The sequence below is a fragment of the Aquarana catesbeiana genome, linkage group LG07 (assembly GCF_042186555.1).
Source record: "Aquarana catesbeiana isolate 2022-GZ linkage group LG07, ASM4218655v1, whole genome shotgun sequence".
Taxonomy (NCBI): Eukaryota; Metazoa; Chordata; class Amphibia; order Anura; family Ranidae; genus Aquarana; species Aquarana catesbeiana.
The window spans coordinates 346383582-346410990 of NC_133330.1; the positions used below are offsets into that span (position 1 = coordinate 346383582).

The 27409-nt window shown below is 51.4% G+C and overlaps 1 protein-coding gene across 1 annotated transcript in view; it reads left to right on the forward strand.

Annotated features, from left to right (window-relative positions):
- ZSWIM5 (zinc finger SWIM-type containing 5) overlaps positions 1–22293 on the forward strand; it is a gene marked incomplete in the record, with an annotated part of 122381 nt that extends 100088 nt beyond the window's left edge. Inside the window, 2 exon segments of the mRNA XM_073594005.1 lie at positions 64–145; positions 11490–22293. Coding sequence (XP_073450106.1) covers positions 64–145; positions 11490–12352 — 945 coding nt within the window.
- Between the last annotated feature and the right edge of the window lie 5116 nt (positions 22294–27409).

The window sequence follows — 27409 nt, forward strand, 5'->3', positions numbered from 1 at the left end:
TTGTAACTTTGTGAACCTAAAGTCAAAATATTGATAATAAAATGTGGGCGGTGACTTTTCTAGGTGATGAGAATGACGCTCAGCACGCTGAACTGGAGGCGGAGGGAGATGGTGCGCTGGCTGGTCACTTGTGCTACTGAAGTCGGTATGTATGAAAAAAAAATCAGTGATCCTTTCTAGTATAACACACACAGGCATCACTCACACATAGTCCATAGCGCTGTACAAAGTGTATGAGGCCTATACACACACAGGCATCACTCACACATAGTCCATAGCGCTGTACAAAGTGTATGAGGCCTATACACACACAGGCATCACTCACACATAGTCCATAGCGCTGTACAAAGTGTACGAGGCCTATACACACACAGGCATCACTCACACATAGTCCATAGCGCTGTACAAAGTGCATGAGGACCATACACAAATATAAATGACACCTATATATAAATGATGATACAGATAGTCGGGGGTGGAAGGGGGAGGGATAGAAGAGATGAGCGATTTGGCTGCAGTTCACAAAAGTGTGGTGATCGAAGTCTGGAAACGTTGGGAGGCAGAAGAAATGTTATGTAGGTCGAAGGTTAGGCCTGGTCAGATGCTGCCACACCTCCCTCCCACCACTCTGGTCTGAAGAAGCCACACCCCCTCCCACCACTCTGGTCTGAAGAAGCCACACCCCCTCCCACCACTCTGATCTAAAGCAGCCACCCCCCACCACCACCACTCTGGTCACATGAAGCCACTCCCACCACTCTGGTCTAAAGTAGCCACACACCCCCAACCACCACTCTGGTCTGAAGCAGCCACCCCTCCCACCATGCTGGTTAGACTCTCAGCCACACCTCTCCCACCACGCTGGTTAGACTCTCAGCCACACCTCTCCCACCACGCTGGTTAGACTCTCAGCCACACCTCTCCCACCACGCTGGTTAGACTCTCAGCCACACCTCTCCCACCACGCTGGTTAGACTCTCAGCCACACCTCTCCCACCACGCTGGTTAGACTCTCAGCCACACCTCTCCCACCACGCTGGTTAGACTCTCAGCCACACCTCTCCCACCACGCTGGTTAGACTCTCAGCCACACCTCTCCCACCACGCTGGTTAGACTCTCAGCCACACCTCTCCCACCACGCTGGTTAGACTCTCAGCCACACCTCTCCCACCACGCTGGTTAGACTCTCAGCCACACCTCTCCCACCACGCTGGTTAGACTCTCAGCCACACCTCTCCCACCACGCTGGTTAGACTCTCAGCCACACCTCTCCCACCACGCTGGTTAGACTCTCAGCCACACCTCTCCCACCACGCTGGTTAGACTCTCAGCCACACCTCTCCCACCACGCTGGTTAGACTCTCAGCCACACCTCTCCCACCACGCTGGTTAGACTCTCAGCCACACCTCTCCCACCACGCTGGTTAGACTCTCAGCCACACCTCTCCCACCACGCTGGTTAGACTCTCAGCCACACCTCTCCCACCACGCTGGTTAGACTCTCAGCCACCCCTCCCACCACGCTGGTTAGACTCTCAGCCACACCTCTCCCACCACGCTGGTCAGACTCAGCCACACCTCTCCCACCACGCTGGTCAGACTCAGCCACACCTCTCCCACCACGCTGGTCAGACTCAGCCACACCTCTCCCACCACGCTGGTCAGACTCAGCCACACCTCTCCCACCACGCTGGTCAGACTCAGCCACACCTCTCCCACCACGCTGGTCAGACTCAGCCACACCTCTCCCACCACGCTGGTCAGACGCAGCCACCCCTCTCCCACCACTCTGGTCAGACGCAGCCACCCCTCCCACCACTCTGGTCAGACGCAGCCACCCCTCCCACCACTCTGGTCAGACGCAGCCACCCCTCCCACCACTCTGGTCAGACGCAGCCACCCCTCCCACCACTCTGGTCAGACGCAGCCACCCCTCCCACCACTCTGGTCAGACGCAGCCACCCCTCCCACCACTCTGGTCAGACGCAGCCACCCCTCCCACCACTCTGGTCAGACGCAGCCACCCCTCCCACCACTCTGGTCAGACGCAGCCACCCCTCCCACCACTCTGGTCAGACGCAGCCACCCCTCCCACCACTCTGGTCAGACGCAGCCACCCCTCCCACCACTCTGGTCAGACGCAGCCACCCCTCCCACCACTCTGGTCAGACGCAGCCACCCCTCCCACCACTCTGGTCAGACGCAGCCACCCCTCCCACCACTCTGGTCAGACGCAGCCACCCCTCCCACCACTCTGGTCAGACGCAGCCACCCCTCCCACCACTCTGGTCAGACGCAGCCACCCCTCCCACCACTCTGGTCAGACGCAGCCACCCCTCCCACCACTCTGGTCAGACGCAGCCACCCCTCCCACCACTCTGGTCAGACGCAGCCACCCCTCCCACCACTCTGGTCAGACGCAGCCACCCCTCCCACCACGCTGGTCAGACGCAGCCACCCCTCCCACCACTCTGGTCAGACGCAGCCACCCCTCCCACCACTCTGGTCAGACGCAGCCACCCCTCCCACCACTCTGGTCAGACGCAGCCACCCCTCCCACCACGCTGGTCAGACGCAGCCACCCCTCCCACCACGCTGGTTAGACTCTCAGCCACACCTCTCCCACCACGCTGGTCAGACTCAGCTACACCTCTCCCACCACGCTGGTCAGACTCAGCCACACCTCTCCCACCACGCTGGTCAGACTCAGCCACACCTCTCCCACCACGCTGGTCAGACTCAGCCACACCTCTCCCACCACGCTGGTCAGACTCAGCCACACCTCTCCCACCACGCTGGTCAGACTCAGCCACACCTCTCCCACCACGCTGGTCAGACTCAGCCACACCTCTCCCACCACGCTGGTCAGACTCAGCCACACCTCTCCCACCACGCTGGTCAGACTCAGCCACACCTCTCCCACCACGCTGGTCAGACTCAGCCACACCTCTCCCACCACGCTGGTCAGACTCAGCCACACCTCTCCCACCACGCTGGTCAGACTCAGCCACACCTCTCCCACCACGCTGGTCAGACGCAGCCACACCTCTCCCACCACGCTGGTCAGACGCAGCCACACCTCTCCCACCACGCTGGTCAGACGCAGCCACACCTCTCCCACCACGCTGGTCAGACGCAGCCACACCTCTCCCACCACGCTGGTCAGACGCAGCCACACCTCTCCCACCACGCTGGTCAGACGCAGCCACACCTCTCCCACGACTCTGGTCTGAAGTAGCCACTACCACCCACCCACCACTCTGGTCAGACGCAGCCACCACTCTGGTCAGACGCAGCCACCCCTCCCACCACTCTGGTCAGACGCAGCCACCCCTCCCACCACTCTGGTCAGACGCAGCCACCCCTCCCACCACTCTGGTCAGACGCAGCCACCCCTCCCACCACTCTGGTCAGACGCAGCCACCCCTCCCACCACTCTGGTCAGACGCAGCCACCCCTCCCACCACTCTGGTCAGACGCAGCCACCCCTCCCACCACTCTGGTCAGACGCAGCCACCCCTCCCACCACTCTGGTCAGACGCAGCCACCCCTCCCACCACTCTGGTCAGACGCAGCCACCCCTCCCACCACTCTGGTCAGACGCAGCCACCCCTCCCACCACTCTGGTCAGACGCAGCCACACCTCTCCCACCACGCTGGTCAGACTCAGCCACACCTCTCCCACCACGCTGGTCAGACTCAGCCACACCTCACCCACCACGCTGGTCAGACTCAGCCACACCTCTCCCACCACGCTGGTCAGACGCAGCCACACCTCTCCCACCACGCTGGTCAGACGCAGCCACACCTCTCCCACCACGCTGGTCAGACGCAGCCACACCTCTCCCACCACGCTGGTCAGACGCAGCCACACCTCTCCCACCACGCTGGTCAGACGCAGCCACACCTCTCCCACCACGCTGGTCAGACGCAGCCACACCTCTCCCACCACGCTGGTCAGACGCAGCCACACCTCTCCCACCACGCTGGTCAGACGCAGCCACACCTCTCCCACCACGCTGGTCAGACGCAGCCACACCTCTCCCACCACGCTGGTCAGACGCAGCCACACCTCTCCCACCACGCTGGTCAGACGCAGCCACACCTCTCCCACCACGCTGGTCAGACGCAGCCACACCTCTCCCACCACGCTGGTCAGACGCAGCCACACCTCTCCCACCACGCTGGTCAGACGCAGCCACACCTCTCCCACCACGCTGGTCAGACGCAGCCACACCTCTCCCACCACGCTGGTTAGACGCAGCCACACCTCTCCCACCACGCTGGTCAGACGCAGCCACACCTCTCCCACCACGCTGGTCTGAAGCAGCCACTACCACCCACCCACCACTCTGGTCAGATGCAGCCCCCCACCACCACCCCTCTAGTCTGAAGCAGCCACACCCCCCTCCCACCACTCTGGTCTGAAAATCTCTAAATCTGCTAGTCCATCTAACACCCCCCCCCCCCCCCCCAGACTGACAATGCTGCTGTCCAAAGGTTCCCCCTATGTTCCTTCATCCAGAGTGGGGGCGCTCTAATACAGGAGGTATGTTACTAGCCGGATCACCAGGTGAAAACAGTGGGGGGGGGGGAGCCTAAAAAAAAAAAAACGAATGCAGCCGCCACATATGATGATTGATAAGCTGCAATAGATGACATTTTTGATTTTGGGTTTAACCCCTGGGCGCCGGCCACACGCAAACATGCGACCTCTCGGTGGGTGGGCCTTGGCCCCGAGAGGCGGCATATTTCCGTGAATTGGTGCAAATAGAGCTGTGCGAGAGCGTGGTTACAGCACAGTTACTGGCAACTAACGGAAAGTTGCTTTCTGATCATGTGACCACCAATCACCGCAGTCACAAAAATCCGGCCTCCCAGGGCCAAGAGGTTAAGGTAATTTTTTTTCTTCTATAGTTCCCTCTGATATATAACACTAAGCTCCCCAGTGCATGTCATTTATAAAAATATGCGGTATACTTTACAGTGCCATTCGGAGCTGTCTGTCCGCCGATCTCTCCCAATGCGATAACTGCAGGGGGGAGGTGCTGGGAAACCCCCAGTGACGTCAGCCGAGGAGAGGAGACCAGTGGGCAGTCATGTGAGCACCGAGCGGCGCTCTGAAGGAAGCTATCATACCGTATATTATTATAAATGACATGCACTGGGGAGCTTAGTGTTATATATCAGAGGGAACTATAGAAGAAAAAAAACTGTTATTTCTTTATCGTACATCACGGCACACACATAGTAATCACTATGTGGGTATATAGGCACCTTCAGGTGATGGAAACTGGTATACCCAATACAGGAAGTTCACTCCCCTATATAACCCCTCCTCCTACCAGGAGTACCTCAGTTTTTTCGCCAGTGTCTAAGGTGTTGGTCACAAAAGAAGATGTGCTCTGAAGAGCTCCAAAGCTGGAGGGATCCTTGCTGGATTTAAACAACCTCCATAGACTGGATCCATCCAAAGTGCCACTGAGGCCAAGATGGATGATACCCGGGCCTCGTATACAAAGCACGAGGTTTTGCCTGTAATGCCTCTCTTTGTAGGGCTGGACCCTGGCACCCAGGACTTTTTGGTCATGCTACATTACCTAAAGTTTTTGCCTGGCGGGGTGCTAATACAGGTCTAAGGGAGTGGAACCCCTATAATAGGGACCCGATCCTTGAAGGTTTGCTAACGCAGCCCATCGTGATGGGTGAAGTTTGGATCTGTCTGTTACAGCAGTATCCTGCAGCGAAGAAAAGGTAAGGGAAGAAGCCTAGGAACTGTAAAAAGTCCACCTATACTTTTTTCTTCCATAAGTAAAATGTTGTCATGCCTAAAGTCTCCACTAGAGGGAGTAACTGCATACCTTAGTACGTTGCTTCTCTGCTCAGAGTTCCAGCACGTGTGTGGTCTCAGCAAGCCAGGGGGGATTCCTCATCCAGAACAGCATGTTTGTTTTTTCCCCCTGGGGGAAGAGAGGTACAACAGTAGTTTGTACATCCCCCCCCCCCCCCCCCCCCCCCGGAAGTTTTTTTCAAACTTCCTGCCTCAGCCCTCCCCTCTTGCTCTGACAAGGAGCATGTTGAATGCCGCCCTTGTGCACATGGACTATGGCTAGTGTTAACCAGAGGGGAGGACAGGTTTACGGAGGGGGCGTGGCTTAGGCGCAGCACCGTGTGCGGGGGACATAAGTCCACGAGGAGCACACAGCGCAGGCGTTGTGGACAATGGAGACAGATGCTTCACAGCTATACAGCTGGAGCCTGACGCACAGGACATAGTAGCACTGGGGGCACATAAGGTTGCACAGGCATTTCCAGTACAGGAAATAACATTTACACACAGCACTAAAGCTGAACTTTATTAGCGGCATTTTCTTTTGCTAGGCTATTTGCTCAGCGAGTTGTGCATTTTTACTTAGTGCCTCTGCTTTTTGTGCTCAGCACTGTGGCTCCCAAAAAAGACACCACTCCACACTGTCATCCTCTCCTGAGATACAATTGGTGGTGCAGCTGCTTCTCACATTTCAGCCCCTGTATGCGTGACTGAAGATGCGTTTTCCTCCGCCCTGCAGAGCCTAGAAGGAAGATTAGCGACTTTAATCACATCCCTATCCAAAAGGATAGGAAGCGTGTTAGATCCCCCTCCCCCACCTCAGACCCCTTACCAAGGGAACAGTGGGTACAGGATGAGGTGTTACCCTCAGGCGATCAGGAGGAAAGACAAACCGATAACTTCTCTGTGGAGGAAACAAGGGTAGATGAACCTTTTTCAGCCTCGCAATCTGAGAGATTGCTGGTACAATCTCTTATGGAGATGGTTCGTTCTACTTTCATACTACCCCTAACGGAGTCAGCTGAAAGCTCTGTTTCTCCTTTAGGTTCCTTAAAACCTTCACAGCCTTTTCATGCGTTTCCTGTCCATGCATTACTTGAAAAGCTTATTTATGCTGAATGGGATCCACCCGGATAAGCATCTTCTCCCTCCAAAGAGATTCACAGCACTCTATCCCATGGAGGAGAAATTCACCAAAAAATTGAATGTACCAGCAATTGACACTGCGATTTCCAGTGTGAATAAAAGTCTTCACTTGTCCTGTAGACAATGCACAAATGCTTCAAGATCCAACAGATAAAAGGTTGGAATTCCTGTTAAAATCATCTTTTTCCTTGGCTGCAATAGGCATCTGTCAGTCCCTAAAGGACCACTTTAGACAGGCCCTTAAGGAGGTCCCTGCACAACAGGCTCGCGATTTGGCCGAACTACCAAGGGCGCTATGTTTTGCCATAGACGCCATGGAAGACTCTATTCACCAGGCGTCCCGCCTTGCGCTTGTGCTAGTACACATGCGTAGGATCCTGTGGTTAAAAAATTGGTCAGTCGAATCACCATGCAAAAGGCTTCTGACTAGTTTCCCTTCTCATGGTGATCGACTATTTGGGGATCGACTATTTGGGGATGATTTGGACAATACATCCAAACGATTTCTAGTGGGAAGGGTACTCTTTTGCCAGTCAAAAGAAAATATAAACGTCCTTCATTTAAACTGACTCTTTTCCCTGCGCCAGGGGCATCCGCCTCTAGGCAGTGAAGAAGGCCTCCACAGTCAGACTCTAGAGGAAAGCCACAGGGTCAGGCCCAGGCACAGAAGAAGTCCTGGAACCGGAAACCTACAAAGCAGAGGACTAAGGCCTCATTATGTAGAGGCACCCCCTCTCGCCAGAGCGGGGGGGGGGGGGGGGGGACTTCTGCAATACTCAGAAGTCTGGCAAGAGGAAATCAGGACAGATGGGTCATCTCCACGGGGTCTCTAGGATACAAACCAGAATTTCGGGAGTTTCCACTGTCTCGTTTTCTGAGATCAAACGTTCCCAAAGATCCAGGGAAAAAGCCAACTCTGTTTCGGGCACTAGACCGATTACTAGCTCAGGGGGTGATCATACAGATCCCCACAGAAGAGCAAGGTTTGGAGTTTTATTCAAACCTCTTTATGGTACCAAAACCGAAAGGAGTTGTCAGGCCCATTCTAGAGCTAAAGAATCTAAATCAGTTCCTGAAGATCGTTCCTTTCGCATGGAGTTGATCAGGTCAGTGGTTTCTATCCTACAAGGAGGAAAACTTCTGGCGTCTATCGACATCAGGGATGCATATCTGCATGTCGCCATATTTTCCACTCACCAAAGGTTTCTGCGTTTCGAAGTAGAACAGCAGCTTTTTTTAGTTTGTAGCCTTGCTCTTCAGGGTAGCTACAGCACCCCAGGTGTTCACAAAAGTGCTGGCCCCACCTCTAGCCAGGTTAAGGGCACAGGGCAGAACAGTATTGGCATACCTAGACGATCTATTGCTAATAGACCAGTCCATGGCCCATTTGGAAAAAAGCGTGCGCATTACCACCAAATACCTGAAAAATCTGGGTTGAATTCTCAAATTAGAGAAGTTTTCCTTAAAAAACGCTAGAAAGGATGGAGTACCTGGGTCTGATCATAGACACAGCCCAGAAGAAGGTGTTCTTGCCTCAGGCAAAATAAACCCCATAAGAGTGCTGTTGCCTTTGCATGAGATTGTTAGGAAAGATGGTGGCTTCATCAGAGCGGTTCCCTATGCCCAGTTCCATTTGGGACTGTTGCAAAACAGTATCCTGTCTGCTTGGAACAAAACCGTTCAAGCTCTAGATTTGCCAATGCGGCTGTCCCCAAAGGTGTTCCAGAGCCTCAGTTGGTGCTCGGCACCGGGGAATCTGCAGAAGGGAAAAACCTTCATACTAGTTATGCCAACCTTTCAGGTTGGTGAGCAGTACTGGAAAAGACAACTATCCAGGGACAGTGGTACAGAACTGAAAAGGCCTTGCCCATCAACATCCTAGAGATACGGGCAGCGCGTCTGGCTCTGAAGCCCTGAACATTTAGGTTATGGGATTCTCCTGTCAGGATCCAATCCGACAATGTCACAGCTGTGGCCTATATCAAATCACTAAGGGTCACGCAGCTCAGAGAGTGGGGGACCATATTCTAGCTTGGGCGGAAAGGGATGTTCTTTGCCTATCCGCAGTCTTCATTCCGGGAATAGAGAATTGGCAGGCAGACTACGTAAGTCGCCAGCATTTGTCCCCAGGGGAGTGGTCCCTTCACCCCGGAATCTTTCTGGCTATATGCCAAGGATGGGGGATCCCGGACGTAGGTTTTTTTGGCGTCCAGGTTCAACATGTAGTTGGTCAACTTTATGTCAAGGACAAGGGATCCACTCGCATGCGAGAGAGATGCGTGGTGGCCCCATGGGGTCAGTTTTCACTGAATTTGTTTTTTTTCCCTATTCAGTTGCTGCCACAGCTTCTTTGCAGGATCACACTGGAAAGAATGCCTGTAATTTTGGTAGCCCCAGCGTGGCCCAGAAATCGTAAAGATGGCAGTGGAGGATCCATGGTTCCTTCCATTACCTCCAGACCTACTCTCACAGGGGCCAATATTCCATCCTACCTTACGAACACTAAATTTAACGGCTTGGCTATTGAAACCCACATTCTGAAGAAACATGGGCTTTCCGGGTCAGTTATTTCTACCTCGATTAATGCAAAGAAGCCAGCTTCCAGGACTATATTTTATAGTCTGCAGGGCTTATGTTTCCTGGTGTGAATCCAAGGATTGGAACCCTCAGAGATATACATCATAGCCAGAATTCTTGCCTTTTTACAATTAGAGGTAGATATGAAGTTGGCCTTCAGTACTATTAAGGGCCAAGTCTCCGCTTTATCGGTCTTATTTCAAAGACCGCCTGCTACACATTCTTTAGTCTGGGGTTTTATGCAAGGGGTGATGCGATTAATCCGCCAGTTAGATCACCTTTGAACCCTTGGGAATTGAACTTAGTTTTGTCAGTGTTACAAAAACAGCCATTTGAACTGATACAACATATTCCCTTAGTCCTTCTGACACGGAAGTTGGTGTTCTTGGTTGCTATATCCTCAGCAAGGAGGGTTTCGGAATTGGCTTCTCTTTTTTGTAAAAAGCCATATTTGATTATTCATGAGGACAGAGTGGTGTTGCGCCCTCGTCCGGGTTTTTTGCCAAAAGTGGTCTCAGGTTTTCAGCTGAACCGAGATATTGGTCTGCCATCGTTTTTTCCAAAACCATGTTCCAGGGAAGAAAAGTCACTACATTTGTCTTGATTTAGTGAGAACGGTCAAAGTCTGTTTAAAGACAACTGCTCAGATTCGGAAGACTGATGTCTTATTTGTTCTGCCAGAGGGTCCTAAGAAAGGACAGGCAGCATCCAAATCCACTGTCGCTAAGTGGATTCGGCAAGTTATAATTCAGACTTATGATTTAAGGGGTAAGATTCCACCTTTCCAAGTCAAAGCACACTCTACCAGGGCGGTTAGTGCTTCTTGGGCAGGCCTCCATGGCTCAGATCTGTAAGGCCACAACTTGGTCTTCAGTGCATACATTCACAAAACTTTATCAGGTGGATGTGAGGAGGCATGAGTATATCGCCTTTGGGCGCAGTGTGCTGCAGGCAGCAGTATAAGTCCTCAAGTCTGGGGGTACCCTACAGGTTGTCTCTCCCTCCCCTCAAATAGCATTGCTATGGGACGTCCCACTAAGTAATTACTATGAGCCTCTGTGTCCCATGATGTACAATAAAGAAAATAGGATTTTTATAACCGCTTACCTGTAAAATCCTTTTCTTGGAGTACATCATAGGACACAGAGGTCCCTCCCCTCTGTTTGGGGTTTAGATATACCGTATTGCTTTGCTACAAAAACTGAGGTACTCCTGGAAGGAGGGGGGGTTATATAGGGAGTGAACTCCCTGGATTGGGTATACCAGTGTCCATCACCTGAAGGTGCCTATATACACCCATATAGTTAATACTATGACTCTGTGTCCCGTGATGTACTCCAAGAAAAGGATTTTACAGGTAAGCTGTTTATAAAAATCCTATTTTTTAGAGCAGGAGGGGAGAATCGGGGAGCTGACAATGAGGGAGGAGGACAGAGGAGACACAAGAGAACAGGCTGCGGATGACGGAGGCACGCACTCTGACCACGGTGTCAGGGCTCAGCCGCCCTGATAAATCGTGGTCAGTTTACAGGGGGAGGGCAGAAACTGTCAGGATCAGCCAGGTATTTCAGGTGTTACAGTGGGCCAAATGACACAGAACAAGCACTGTGCTCTATAACATGCTTTAAGGCAGGGGTCTCAAACTGGCGGCCCTCCAGCTGTTGCAAAACTACAATTCCCATGAGGCATTGCAAGGCTGACAGTTACAGACATGACTCCCACAGGCATGATTGGACTTGTAGTTTCGCAACAGCTCGAGGGCCACCAGTTTGAGACCCCTGCTTTAAAGGAACAGGATCCAATTTTTTATTTTTTTTGGGTTAACAAACACTTTCATATTTGTTCTCTGTAGAAACTATACTCCGAATCTCACCCGGACGGTTTCCATTGGTGACGGGTACTGAGCGGTGTTCTGTGTTTTTTTTTCTTTCCCAGGAGTCCGTGCTCTCGTCAGTATCCTGCAGAGCTGGTACACGCTCTTCACCCCTACAGAAGCCACTAGCATTGTCGCTGCTGCCGCCACGTCTCACAGCACTGTGCTGCGACTAAACCTGGACTACGCCCAGCGGGAGGAGCTGGCCAGCTGCGCTAGGACCTTGGCCCTGCAGTGCGCCATGAAGGACCCTCAAAACTGCGCCCTGTCCGCGCTCACCCTGTGCGAAAAAGACCACACCGCTTTTGAGACAGCTTACCAGATTGCCGTGGACGCCGCCTCGGGGGGCATGACCTACTCCCAGCTGTTCACCATCGCCCGCTACATGGAGCACAGAGGCTACCCGCTTCGGGCGTTCAAACTATGTTCCCTGGCGATGAGCCACCTCAACCTGGCGTACAACCAGGACACGCACCCCGCCATTAATGACGTCCTATGGGCCTGCTCCCTCAGCCACTCTCTGGGAAAAAACGAACTGGCAGCGTTGGTGCCCCTAGTGGTGAAAAGCGTGCACTGCGCTACTGTACTGTCGGACATCCTCAGACGATGCACACTCACTGCGCCAGGATTGGCTGGGATTCCGGGCAGGCGGAACTCCGGGAAACTGATGTCAACGGACAAGCCGCCACTGCGCCAGCTGCTGGACGCGGCAGTCGGCGCTTACATTAACACCACCCACTCCCGCCTGACGCACATTAGCCCCAGACACTACGGAGAGTTCATAGAGTTCCTGAGTAAAGCCCGGGAGACGTTCCTTCTGGGGCAGGACGGGCTGCTGCAGTTCGCCCAATTTATAGACAACTTAAAACAGATTTACAAAGGAAAGAAGAAGCTGATGATGCTGGTCAGGGAGCGGTTCGGCTGAGGCTGCCCCTCCCACCACGGTTGTCTCTCTGAGCTTCTAACATGCTGGGCCCCTGAGGGCCCCAGACAGGACTGTATGCAGGAGCTTTTTCATTCCACCTGCCAAACATTTCATGTCTTTCTTGTGGGGGGGAGGGGGGCACTTTGTCTGAAATACAACCTCCTTCATCTACACAGAGCCAGCCAAGGGGAACGGGACTGCGGCCATCTTGTCCTGTCCCAGGTTTGCAGTGTCTTGCTGGGTGTGAGTTCCTGTCCTCTCCAACAGGGGGAGCAGTGCAGCGGCGGCCTTTGTGTATAAAGATTCTACCCTTATCTAGGATCTTTAACACGACTACCTGCCCAGAAATCGCCATTTTCCATTTCTGCAGCCCTCAGGGCTGGCGGGGCGACTCCTCATTATTGAAGAACCTGAACAGCCTCTGTCCTTGAGGGCTGGATAGGGGCCGGGGTTTGCAGCATCTGCAAATCATTGTGCATAGTGAATTAAACATGTCTTTATGAAGCAGAATGCCTGTGTGACTAGGCTCTGATGGGAGCAACTTGACCTATTCACCATGCTAGAATGCAGCTGATAAGTCAGAGAAAATGAATAACTGATATTGGTTCACAAAAAGAGAACACCAAACATCTGACGCATTTCAGAGGTCCACAGAACTTCCCTCTTCTTCAGGGCCTAAAGGTGATTGTCACTGGAGACTGAAATAAGGTCGGCCTCTCTTGTATCTCCATCCCGGGTCCCACCGAGGATGGAGCAGAGAGAACCAAGGGACAGGAGGGCTGGCCAGGTGTTGATAGGAGTGCTTGCAGCAGGCAATGCGGTCCCAGGCAAGCTGTCAGAACATCAGGTCAGGAACTGTGCACGGAGATCCAGTTGAAGTTAAAGGGGCGCTCCACCTGGGCTGCATAGTCCGGATGTGAGGCTTGTCAGAACTACCAGCAGATTTGAGACAGGAACTCCCTGTGCTGAGCAGAGCTACTACAGATGACAGCCAGGTAGGCACTTGAACAGCATGTGGGAACCAAGCCAGGAACAGAAGCATGGTCACAGGAATAGCTGAGGTCAGCAGCAGGCGGGTAGCGTGGTACAGAATCATAAGGCAGAGACGTGGTCAGGAATAGAGCCGGGGTCAGGAACAAGGCAGAAGCGGGATCCAAGTTCAGGTCAGAGGCAAGCCTGGTCACCAACCAGGGAGCAAGCAGAGTAGTAGCAGGATGCAGAGATTAGCTGAAAGACCAATCAGCACTTAACATGAGCAGAAGCATCCTTAAATGTCCTGTCTGGTGTCAACATACTCTGTGTGCACGCCGGGGCGCATTATTGTGCGCGCCTGGTCACTATTCTGCCAAGGATGCCACGCACATGCACATATCTGTGATCCAAGAATCTGATAGGCATTCTCTGACAGTGATAGATATGAGGACTCCAGGATTAAACCATAATGTGGTTCAAACGTTGATCAGCCGACATGTTACGGGGCCCCTCAGAACTCCCCTCTTCTTCAGGGCCCAAACATGATGGATAGATATAAGGACTCCTAGATTAAACCATAACGCTGCTTCATTGGTTAACTGATCCTGGTTATGTTTAATTTTATGATTCCTTAGTACTCATACCTATCCATTACACCTAAACCCTTGAGAAGGGGGGTCCTTTGAGCCCCCTGAAATGCGTTGACTATTCTGTGTTGTCTTTTTTTGAACCAACGTTAAAAGCTTTAGGACTCTCATACCGTTCCTCTGGAGCTCTCATTGAGCTTGTATATGTCAATTTTCAAGTCTGAGCCCCCTGTTTGAGGGACACCCCATTTTTGCTGAGAGCCACCTCTCCAGAGCCACTGTGCCTTATCTCAGTCTGATCGATCTACTGAATCCAGCGCCTCATTGCTACTTGTTCCAGATAAGTCGGAGGAAGGCTGCTTCCATCACAGGCTAGTCACTCGAGTTTGCAGGGCCAAGCCACCAATTCATCTAGACTGCGCCTTTGAAAACGGCGCGGCCACTGGGGACTACTACCCTCATCCTGAGGTTGTTGCAGGCCGACTGAGCTGTGTGTCTGCTGTGCAGTTTGGTTGGTCTTTGTATGACAATGGCAGTTGCCAGCATTGGTAATAAATGGCAGTTGCCATCATTGGTAATAAATGGCAGTTGCCAGCATTGGTAATAAATGGCAGTTGCCAGCATTGGTAATAAATGGCAGTTGACAGCATTGGTAATAAATGGCAGTTGCCAGCATTGGTAATAAATGGCAGTTGCCAGCATTGGTAATAAGGTGCGAAAAAGACCATCTAATCAACCTGTACAATATCTCTATCAGTTCAGTTATTCTGTAATCTCAGTGGGGCAGGGAGGGCTCTATTGGCTGTTAAAAATGCAGAGTGTGCTTTTCCTAAGCTCTAGGTTGGGTCACTCTCCTGGAGCCCTGGGTCCTAAATGCCAGCCGAAGCTCATTCTAAATAACGTGTCTGGATTGGGGGAAAAAACAAGCTGCACTCCTGTAACTGCTTCAAATGCTGGCAACTTTATTATTTTAGATGAGGGGTCTCCAAACTTTCTAAGCAAAGGGCCAGTTTACTGTCCTTCAGACTTTAGGAAAGGAAGCCAGACTGTGGCCATCTGGAGTACAAAATGTACCAGCATCAGTGGGAGTAAATAATGCCCCATTGTTGGTATTATTGAGTAGAGTTGTGCTCCATCATTGGTGTCAGTGGGAGGAAGTGTGCCCCATCATTGTTGTATTGGGAGGAATTGTGCCCCATCATTGGGGTCATTGGGAGGAATTGTGCCCCATCATTGGGGTCATTGGGAGGAATTGTGCCCCATCATTGGGGTCATTGGGAGGAATTGTGCCCCATCATTGGGAGGAATTGTGCCCCATCATTGGGAGGAATTGTGCCCCATCATTGGGAGGAATTGTGCCCCATCATTGGGAGGAATTGTGTCCCATCATTGGGGTCATTGGGAGGAATTGAGCCCAATCATTGGGAGGAATAGAGCCCCATCATTGGGGTCATTGTAAGGAATTGTGCCCCATCATTGGTGTCACTGGGATGAATTGTGCCCCATCATTGGTGTCATTGGGATGAATTGTGCCCCATCATTGGTGTCATTGGGATGAATTGTGCCCCATCATTGGTGTCATTGGGATGAATTGTGCCCCATCATTGGTGTCATTGTGAGGGATTGTGTCCCATCATTGGGGTCATTGGGAGAGATTGTGTCCCATCATTGGGAGGAATTGTGCCCCATCATTGGGAGGAATAGAGCCCCATCGTTGATGCCATTAATAGGAACTGTGCCCTATCCTTGATTTTGCTGGGAAGAATTGTGACCTATATTGGTGTCAGTGAATGAAATGGCAACCAAAGGGCCAGGAAAAAGCAAGCAAAGGGCCGCATCCAGCCCCTGGGCCACAGTTTGGAGACCACTGTTTTAGACAAACCCAGGAACTCTTCCTCCACTGACACATTTCACCCACAAAGCTGTCCTCCGTTGCTGATGCTTCTATAATTAAGCCCAGCTATGTGGGTGAAACGTGTTATTGGAGGAGGTCATCCTAGGCAGGAACTCTCTGCTCTTTGTCCAGAACAATAAAGCTGCCAACATTGGAACTTTGCTGGAGTTTAGCCGGCTTTTTCTTCTCCTTTGACTTGTATGTCAGGACCGTTGTCAGGCAGTCTGGACTTCGAAGGGTCCGCGTGTGGCCCAGGAGTAGTGCGGGTGAAACGATGTGCTGCTGCTGAGCCATACTAGCACTTCACCCGGATTATCATAATAAGAAATGTGTGGCTGGACGTCATTGTAGAGTTCAGGACTCGGATACTCCAGATATGAAGTCACCTCACTCCTGTGAGCCGGGGAACCTAACAGGAACGGCTCAGAAAAGTTGATGGTAATTTTAGGCTTCTTGGCTCCTGGATGTGTCCAGTCCCAAGATTAATAATTATTTTCTGCTAAAACATTCCAAACCTTGGCAGTCATTTTTCTGGCGCCCCAAGGTCTGGCGCTGCGTATTAGGGGAGTAACGGCCCCTCTGGACTGCCCCTGTTTCGCTGCAGCTTTCATCCCTCTTGCCTCCTGTCACTAAGCCAGGGACTGCAATGCTGTGTAACCTCTGCACCTCATCTGCCGAGGAACTACATTTCCCAGCATGCCCTTCCTGCCACAGTCTCCTTACTGTAGTGTATACAGTATCGGCTGTAGCTTTGCCCACAATGCACTGCCCACGTGGCCTGGAAGTGCTAGGAAGGATAATTGGGTGTAACGCAGGTAAAGATATCTGGGAATATCTTGCTTGAATTCCGTTCGTCCACTGCAGGAGCACTGAGCTCCTTTGTGATTGGTGGATAAAAGTAAAAGTCACAGAATTCCTGTGTGAGAAGTGGCAGATTAAAGCTGCATTCCTCAGACTCCAACCAGCATTGCGGTCCAGGCTGTGGAGCATGGTGGACGGTCCTTCATAATCATCAGCGATGTCTCTTCTCAGCTTTACTGCCATGGAGCCAGCATACAGCCCAGGAGTCTGAGAACTGCAGCTTCCAGCTGAGGTTCCTTTAAAGGGTTTAGCAATGTTCTGGAAATCCAACAAATCTTTATGTCAAATCATATAAAAAAATTCAGAGATGCACAAAAAAAGTTAGAACATTTCTCCCAATTCCCCATTTCTCCTTTGGTATTGAGGAGATAAGGCAGAGAGATCACAAGTGGAGAAATCGGCACTCGGAACGTCATCCAACAATGGTTATTCCTTATTGCAGAAACATGTATAAAGCTGTAAAACCTTAACACGTTTTGGCCGTCAAGCTTCAGTCATAACAAAGGCCCAATGGTCGAAACACGTTGGCTGTTTTACAGCTGTCAGGCCTTAGTCATGATAATGGCGTAAGGGCAGAAACACGTTGGCTGTTTTACAGCTGTCAGGCCTTAGTCATGACAAAGGCGTAAGGGCAGAAACACGTTAGCTGTTTTACAGCTGTCAGGCCTTAGTCATGACAAAGGCGTAAGGGCAGAAACACGTTAGCTGTTTTACAGCTGTCAGGCCTTAGTCATGATAATGGCGTAAGGGCAGAAACACGTTGGCTGTTTTTCAGCTGTCCGGCCTTAGTCATGACAAAGGCGTAAGGGCAGAAACACGTTAGCTGTTTTACAGCTGTCAGGCCTTAGTCATGACAAAGGCGTAAGGGCAGAAACACGTTGGCTGTTTTACAGCTGTCAGGCCTTAGTCAGGAAAAAGGCATGATGGCAGAAACATGTTGGCTGTTTTACAGCTGTTAAGCCTTAGTCGTAGCTAAGGCCTGACGGCCGAAACGCATTGAATATTGTACAGCTTTTATACATCTTTTTGCAATAAAGGATAACCATTGTTGGATGACATTCTGAGTGCCGACTTCTTCTCTTGAGATTTGTGTTACCTGAGGTTTTGGTAGCCCTTTAAGTCTGAGCACCGGGCGGAGCTGGGATGTGAGAAGGTGGAAAGCGCTTACACACCTGTATTCATAAGGCAGGCTGTGCATGTCAATCAGTGGTCTGTCTATAGGGGGCGTGGCTGATTATTAGCTTTGGTTGGGTGGCTGCATTCATTTTGAGGTTGCTGTCAGTGTGATGCAGTGCACCACAGCCACCACTAGAGACAGACTCCGCCCTGGACTCCCTGTGTGCTGCCGTCTTGGTGTTCTGTGGATTCCAGCAAGACCTGTTCCGGAGTTCCCAGCTCCGCCTCTCCCATTGCAGCCTCCACCAAACAAAACTTTCTCCCTGTAGGGGTAACTGGCTGAGGCTTGGCTGGAAACTGAAGTTCTCTCTGCTGGAATCCAGAAGCCATGTACTATGCCCACCCATAATCAACGTATCAGTTTGGGGTTGACTTACCTTTATATTGGACACATGGGGGCCAACTGGTAGCTTATTTCACAGGAAATATGGTTTCTATGGGCAGAATCCCCCCTAAATGTTGGTGATGGTTTACTCCACTCTAAAAAGAGAAGTAATGGTTCTTTTCAGTGGTGGGAAGTTTGGGAAGAGGCCAGCCATTGTCTCTTTTTTTTGTAATTTTCTGTATCAGACTTTATTGAACTGATTTACAATGTAACATTGGTGAGTATAAGAATGGGAGGAGCGGCTATTTTACGGAACCCCTTGGCTTCCATCAGATACTCAGTCAAGCCTTGTACTGCTCTGCTAATTCCCCTGCAGCCCAGCCCATCAATCACAGTGACTGTTACATCAGGCTGGTTCTTCCATACTCCTTCAAACATTATTCCAACATCAAGATCCATTCCAGATCCTCCATCTGAGAATAAACATAAAATGCAGACGGGACAGGCTGTAGACTCGCTAAGGAGGGACCACAGGGCTCAGCGCCCCACAGGCTGACACTGGTACTGCCTCTGTAGCTAGGGGACAGAATTTAATGTACAGAGGCCATCCTGAGCTCTGCAACTCCTCTGCCCTGGCCCTGCCGAGCGCTAGGTCTGCCCTACCCTGGCCCTGCCGAGCGCTAGGTCTGCCCTACCCTGGCCCTGCCGAGCGCTAGGTCTGCCCTACCCTGGCCCTGCCGAGCGCCAGGTCTGCCCTACCCTGGCCCTGCCGAGCGCCAGGTCTGCCCTACCCTGGCCCTGCCGAGCGCCAGGTCTGCCCTACCCTGGCCCTGCCGAGCGCCAGGTCTGCCCTACCCTGGCCCTGCCGAGCGCCAGGTCTGCCCTACCCTGGCCCTGCCGAGCGCCAGGTCTGCCCTACCCTGGCCCTGCCGAGCGCCAGGTCTGCCCTACCCTGGCCCTGCCGAGCGCCAGGTCTGCCCTACCCTGGCCCTGCCGAGCGCCAGGTCTGCCCTATTCAGGCCCTGCTGAGCGCTAGGTCTGCCCTACCCTGGCCCTGCCGAGCGCCAGGTCTGCCCTACCCTGGCCCTGCCGAGCGCCAGGTCTGCCCTACCCTGGTCCTGCCGAGCGCCAGGTCTGCCCTACCCTGGCCCTGCCGAGCGCCAGGTCTGCCCTACCCTGGCCCTGCCGAGCGCCAGGTCTGCCCTACCCTGGCCCTGCCGAGCGCCAGGTCTGCCCTACCCTGGCCCTGCCGAGCGCCAGGTCTGCCCTACCCTGGCCCTGCCGAGCGCTAGGTCTGCCCTATCCTGGCCCTGCTGAGCGTTAGGTCTGCCCTATCCAGGCCCTGCTGAGCGCTAGGTCTGCCCTATCCCAAACCGGCTGAGCGCTAGGTCTGCCCTATCCCAAACCGGCTGAGCGTTAGGTCTGCCCTATCCCGGACATGCTGAGCGTTAGGTCTGCTTTGCCCCGCTGTGTGCTATGTCTGCCATGCCCCTGTTGAAGCCTGCATCTGTTCTGCCCCAGTCGAGCTTTGGGTCTCTCCTGCCCCTGTTGAGTGCCAGAGCTTCTCTGCTTTTGCTTCTGTTGAGCTCTGGATCTCTACTTTCCAGCATAGAGGGCTCTGGAGCTCCCCTACTCTGCCCCTGTGGAACTCCTCTTCCTAGTCTGGCAAGCTTTGGGTCTCCCCTGCCCCTGTCTAGCTCTGGAACTGCCCTGCCCCTGTCAAGCTCTGGAGCTCCCATGCCCTGCCCCTGTCAAGCTCTGGAGCTCCCCTCCCCTGCCCCTGTCAAGCTCTCAAGCTCCCATGCCCTGCCCCTGTCAAGCTCTGTAGCTCCCCTGCCTTGCCCCTTTCGAGCTCTGTAGCTCCCCTGCCTTGCCCCTTTCGAGCTCTGTAGCTCCCTTGCCTTGCCCCTTTCGAGCTCTGTAGCTCCCTTGCCTTGCCCCTTTCGAGCTCAGTAGCTCCCCTGCTTTGCCCCTTTCGAGCTCAGTAGCTCCCCTGCTTTGCCCCTTTCAAGCTCTGTAGCTCCCTTGCCTTGCCCCTGTCGAGCTCTGTAGCTCCTCTGCCTTGCCCCTGATGAGCTCTGAAGCTCCTCTGCCTTGCCCCTGATGAGCTCTGAAGCTCCTCTGCCTTGCCCCTGTCGAGCTCTGAAGCTCTTCTGCCTTGTTCCCGTCGAGCTCTGGAGCTCCTCTGCCTTGCCTATGTCAGTCTCTGGAGCTCCTCTTCCCTGCCCCTGTTGAGCTCTTGACTCCTGTTCTCTGACCCACCAAGCTTTGAATACCCTTTGCCCCACGTGGTTCTGGATCTCCTCTGCCCCGCCCCTGCTAAGCGCTGGATCTCCTCTGCCCCGCCCCTGCTAAGCGCTGGATCTCCTCTGCCCCGCCCCTGCTAAGCGCTGGATCTCCTCTGCCCCGCCCCTGCTAAGCGCTGGATCTCCTCTGCCCCGCCCCTGCTAAGCGCTGGATCTCCTCTGCCCCGCCCCTGCTAAGCGCTGGATCTCCTCTGCCCCGCCCCTGCTAAGCGCTGGATCTCCTCTGCCCCGCCCCTGCTAAGCGCTGGATCTCCTCTGCCCCGCCCCTGCTAAGCGCTGGATCTCCTCTGCCCCGCCCCTGCTAAGCGCTGGATCTCCTCTGCCCCGCCCCTGCTAAGCGCTGGATCTCCTCTGCCCCGCCCCTGCTAAGCGCTGGATCTCCTCTGCCCCGCCCCTGCTGAGCTCTGGATCGCCTCTGCCCCGCCTTTGCAGAACCCTCTCCCTACTCATCGCTGAAACCGACTGCAATCCAAACTCAGGGAACACAAAAGTGACAACAAAGCATTTATCTACCTGTAAATAGGATAATATATATGGATTATGAAATGTAAAGTCCTAATTATTTATGGCGGTTCTGTCCATTTTGGCACAGGGCGGCAGTATACTTACTTGAACACTTTGGCTCGGGGTGGTGCTTTAAGTGCTTTCTCAGGAGGGGGGAGGAGGGAGACCGTGTTCTGGGAATCGTGTGGCGTGCAATGTGGCTTTGCTTAAGGGAGCCCCCCGCCTACTCGTACGCAAAGACTGTGCCAAGCTTCCGAAGTCACCCGGACTGTGCGTTCTCATATGTTCCGTCTCAAAGTGGATATTGCAATAAACAGTGGTGGGGGATAAGCCACGCCTTCACAAACCGCTCCTGACAATGTTCTAAGAATCAGTAAAAAAAAAAAAAAATGCAATTTATGATTCCACTTAAAGGGGAACTCCAGGGTAAAATGACCTAGAATTTTGCATACCTTCAGGTGTGCTTGCTGTGCTTTTTGTATTGTAAACTGCAGTACTACCTGCAGACTGAAGGCTACAGTTTACCAACGGACTCCCCACAGCCAATGGAAGGTGTGGGCGGGCTCACTGGTAGACCCGATTCCATTCTGTGTAATGGCTACTATGTTGCCTGGAAAGTGGTAAGCTGTCAGAGATTGACCTGATTTCTCTGCCCAAAATTATTCCCCAAAATATCTGTTCTCCAAACTGGAAGCAGCTTTTTCCCCTCATGCATATTTCTAAATGTTATGCATTGTCCGGAGTTCTCCTTTAAGGATTTGGGGGGAGCTCTAACTGGGGTCTGTGTATTTATGGGGGTGGGGGGGTCACACAATGGGATCAAGAAAGACTGTGAGGTGTGTAGCAATAATAAACGTGGTGTTGCGGGGGGGGGGGGGCTGCCCCAAAAAAAAAAAAGGAACAACATCCTGTGAACTCTCCCTCACACCAATTTCCTCTTTTTATTCCTTAATTTATTTTTCCCGCCTCGTGTTACCTGTGAATCACCCTGATCACACATTTATATTTTGGTGCGCGTCAGACTGCCCCCGCGGTGTATGGGGGGCGGGGGTGAATTCCCACTGACCGCGACCAAATGCCCTTCATTCTTCCCTCAGTATTCCTCGCCACAGACGTATCTTTGGTCTTATTTTTACCAGTTTTGATTTGTATGCTTTTTTTTTTTTTCTTTTGTTATATTTGTGCAACCTTTTAATGTTTGTTAATATTAATAAGAAAATGAACCCTATTTATGTATTGCTGAAACCATTTTATATGAATTGTGTTGAAAATTTCAGTGCTTTTTTTATGAATAAATTGTGGATCACAGAAAATAATTTTGACCCCGTGTGTGATTAGCGGTATATGCCGTGTTTATAATATATACCTTTATAATTAATATACAACCCCAATGCCAAAAAAGTTGGAGCCCTTTGTAAAATCTACATAAAAACTGAATTCAATGATTCGCAAATCTCCTAAATCCGGATTTTTTTCACCATAGAAAACCTATCAAATGTATAAACAGAGAAAATTCACCATTTTAACCACTTCAGCCCCGGACCATTTGGCTGGCCAAAGACCAGAGCACTTTTAGCGATTCGGCACTGCGCCACTTTAACTGACAATTGCGCGGTCGTGCGACGTGGCTCCCAAACAAAATTGACGTCCTTTTTTTCTCACAAATAGAGCTTTCTTTTGCTGGTATTTGATCACCTCTGCGGTTTTTATTTTTTGCACTATAAACAAAAAAAGAGCGACAATTTTGAAAAAAAAGCAATATTTTTTACTTTTTGCTATAATAAATATCCCCCAAAAAAATATTAAAAAAAATTTTTCCTCAGTTTAGGCCGATACGTATTCTACATATTTTTGGTAAAAAAAAATCGCAATAAGAGTTTATTGATTGGTTTGCGCAAAAGTTATAGCGTCTACAAAATAGGGGATAGTTTTATGGCATTTTCATGAATAATTTTTTTTTTTTACTAGTAATGGCGGTGATGGCGATTTTTATCGTGACTGCAACATTATGGCGGACAGATCGGACACGTTTGGCGTTATTTTGGGACCATTCACATTTATACAGCGATCAGTGCGATTAAAAATGCACTGATTACTGTGTAAATGTGACTGGCAGTGAAGGGGTTAACCACTAGGGGGCACCGAAGGGGTTAAGTGTGTCCTAGGGATGTGTTCTAACTGTGGGGGGAGGGGCTAATACTGACATGACAGCAATCACTGCTCCCGATGACAGGGAGCAGTAGATCTCTGTCATGTCACAAGGCAGAACAGGGAAATGCCTTGTCTACATAGGTATCTCCCCGTTCTGCGGCTCCGTGACACGATCGCGGGACATCGAGTCCGAGGGACCCGCAGGCACGATCACGGAGAGTGCGCCGCACGGCTTCTTAAAGGGGATGTACAGGTACACCCATTTGCCCATCACTGCCATTGTGCCAACGCGCAGCGCTCGGCAAGTGGGTAAATACCTTTTATAATTAGTATAGGATGGCACAGTGGTGTAGTGGGCGGCACAGTGGTGTAGTGGGCGGCACAGTGGTGTAGTGGGCGGCACAGTGGTCTAGTGAGTTTCACTCTCGCCTAGCAGTAAGAAGGGTCGCTGGTTCGAATCCCGACCACGACACTACCTGCCTGGAGTTTGCATGTTCTCCCTGTGTTGGGTTTCCTCCGGGTACTCCGGTTTCCTCCCACACTACAAAGACATGCTGGGAGGTTAATTGGATCCTGTCTAAATTGTCCCTAGTATGTATGAATGTGAGTTGGGGACCTTAGAGTGTAAACTCCTTGAGGGTAGGGACTGATGTGAATGTACAATGTATATGTAAAGCGCTGCGTAAATTGATGGCGCTATATAAGTACCTGAAATAAATAATAAAATATACAACCCCAATGCCAAAAAAGTTGGGGCCCCTTTGTAAAACCTACATAAAAACAGAATTCAATGATCTGCAAATCTCCTAAACCCGTTTTTTTTTTACCATTGATAGGTTTTCTAATGTATAAACTGAGAAAATTGACCATTTAAAAAAAAAAAAAAAAAAGCTGATTGTGAAATTGAACAGCAACGTGTCTCAAAAAAGTTGGGGTGAGGCCGTATTTGGCACGGTGTAGCATCCCCTCTTCTTTTAACAACACTCTGTAAACGTCTGGGAACTGAGGAGACCGTTTGCTGGTGTTTTGGAAGAGGAATGTTGTCCCATTCTTGCCTGATATAGAAATCCAACTGCTCAGAAGTCCTGGATCTTCTTTGTTGTATTTTGTGCTTCGAGATGCACCAAATATTTTCAGGTGGTGAAAGGTCTGGACTGCAGAAGGTCACATTTTGATTCGTCTGACTACAGAACAGTTTTCCACTTTACAACAGACCATTTTTAATGCTCTTTGGCCCAGAGGAGACGGTAGCGTTTCTGGATCATGTTCAGATTTGGCTGAGAAAATGGACCATTTAAAAAAAAAGTTATAGGGCAACAAAAAGTCGGCAAAGGAAGAGCTGGAAGAACATTTTGCAGCAAATTAGGGCAATTGGCAACAGATCAGTCACATAATTGGGTATAAAAACAACATCTTAGAGAGTCGGAGTGTCTCAGAACTAAAGATGGGCAGAGCTTCACCAATCTGTAAAAAATGCGTCTAAAATAGTCAATTTCAGAATAATGCTCCTCAACGTGACGTTGCAAAAACAAATAATCTACAGTACATAATATCAAAAGATTCTGAGAATCCGGAGAAATCTGTGTGAAGAGACAAGGCTGAAACACAACATTGGATGGCGGTGATCTTCGGCCCTCAGGCGGCACTGCAGTGTGTGATGGACATCACTGCATAGGCTCTGGAATACTTCCACAAATCGCTGTGAACACAGCTCACCGTGCCACCCAAAAACGCAAGGTAAAGCATGGAAAGAAGAAGCCATATCTGAACATGATCCAGAGACGCCACCGTCTTTGCTGGGCCAAACCTCATTATAAATGGTCTGTTGCAAAGTGGAAAATTGTTCTCTGTGCCAAACCTCATTATAAATGGTCTGTTTCAAAGTGTAAAACATTTCTGTGGTCAGACAAATCAAAATCTGACCACCTTTGTCAACCATGGGCGCCTGCGTCCACCAGACTAGAGGAGAGGAACCTTCCGGCTTGTTATCAGCGCTCAGTTCAGAAGCCGGTATCTCTGATGGTATAAGGAGGGAGGGCATTAGTGTGTACAGAGTGGCCAGCTTGTACATCTAGAAAGGCACCATCAATGCTAACAGACCTCTCCAGCATATCCTCCCGTTCAGATGACATCTGTCTCAGGAAAGGTCTTGTAGATCTCATCAGGACAATGCTAAGCCCCATAGTGCATCTATGACACTAGCATGGCTTCCTAGCAGAGGAGTCCGGGGGCTTAACTGGCCGGCCTTCAGTCCAGACCTTTCACCAACTGAAAATATTTGGCACATCTTGAAACTAAAAATAGGTAAGAATGAGACATTTCTCTCCTAAAACTCCAGCAACCGGTCTCCGTACCCAAATGTTTTCAGACTGAGAGGGGAGCCCACACCGTACTAAACATGGCCCCACTTTTTGAGACATGTTGCTGCCATCAATTTAAAAATTTCCCGTTTTTTTTTTTTTTTCAAATGGTCCATTTTCTCAGTTTAAACATTTGATGTTTTCTATTTTCTTTTGTGAAAACATTCCGGTTTTATGAGATTTACAAATCATTGCATTCTGTTTTTATATAGATTTTACGGTATAAAGTACTTACAGTATCTCACAAAATTATCCTCAGTTTAGGACATCCTCATCACTAAAGGGGTCCAACCCGCTACTAGCAAGGGGGACCTAATAAAGGGGGTCCAACCTGCGTCCAACCTGCTACTAGCAAGGGGGACCTAATAAAGGGGGTCCAACCTGCGTCCAACCTGCTACTAGCAAGGGGGACCTAATAAAGGGGGTCCAACCCGCTACTGGCAAGGGGGACCTAATAAAGGGGGTCCAACCCGCTACTGGCAAGGGGGACCTAATAAAGGGGGTCCAACCTGCGTCCAACCTGCTACTAGCAAGGGGGACCTAATAAAGGGGGTCCAACCCGCTACTAGCAAGGGGGACCTAATAAAGGGGGTCCAACCCGCTACTAGCAAGGGGGACCTAATAAAGGGGGTCCAACCCGCTACTGGCAAGGGGGACCTAATAAAGGGGGTCCAACCCGCTACTGGCAAGGGGGACCTAATAAAGGGGGTCCAACCCGCTACTGGCAAGGGGGACCTAATAAAGGGGGTCCAACCCGGTACTGGCAAGGGGGACCTAATAAAGGGGGTCCAACCCACTACTAGCAAGGGGGACTTAATAAAGGGGGTCCAACCTGTGTCCAACCCGCTACTAGCAAGGAGGACCTAATAAAGGGGGTCCAACCCGGTACTGGCAAGGGGGACCTAATAAAGGGGGTCCAACCCACTACTAGCAAGGGGGACTTAATAAAGGGGGTCCAACCTGCGTCCAACCTGCTACTAGCAAGGGGGACCTAAAAAAGGAGGTCCAACCCGCTACTACCAAGGGGGACCTAATAAAGGGGGTCCAACCTGCTACTAGCATGGGGGGTCTAATAAAGGGGGTCCAACCCGCTGCTAGCTAGGAGGACCTAATAAAGGGGGTCCAACCTGCTTCTAGCAAGGGGGACCTAATAAAGGGGGTCCAACCTTCTACTAGCAAGGGGGACCTAATAAAGGGGGTCCAACCTGCTACTAGCAAGGGGGGTCTAATAAAGGGGGTCCAACCCGCTACTAGCAAGGGGGTCCAACCTGCTACTAGTTAGGAGGACCTAGTAAAGGGGGTCCAACCTGCGTCCAACCTGCTACTAGCAAGGGGGACCTAATAAAGGTGGTCCAACCCGCTACTAGCAAGGGGGACCTAAAAAAGGAGGTCCAACCCGCTACTAGCAAGGGGGGCCTAATAAAGGGGGTCCAACCCGCTTCTAGCAAGGGGGGCCTAATAAAGGGGGACTAACCCGCTACTATCTAGGAGGACCTAATAAAGGGGGTCCAACCTGCGTCCAACCTGCTACTAGCAAGGGGGACCTAATAAAGGGGGTCCAACCTGCTACTAGCAAGGGGGACCTAATAAAGGGGGTCCAACCTGCTACTAGCAAGGGGGGCCTAATAAAGGGGGTCCAACCCGCTACTAGCAAGAGGGACCTAATAAAGGGGATCCAACCCGCTACTAGCAAGGGGGACCTAATAAAGGGGGTCCAACCTGCTACTTGCAAGGGGGACCTAATAAAGGGGGTCCAACCCGCTACTAGCAAGGGGGGGCCTAATAAAGGGGGTCCAACTTGCTATTAGCAAGGGGGACCTAATAAAGGGGGTCCAACCTGCTACTAGCTAGGAGGACCTAATCAAGGGGGACTAATAAAGGGGGTCCAACCTGCTATTAGCAAGGGGGGCCTAATAAAGGG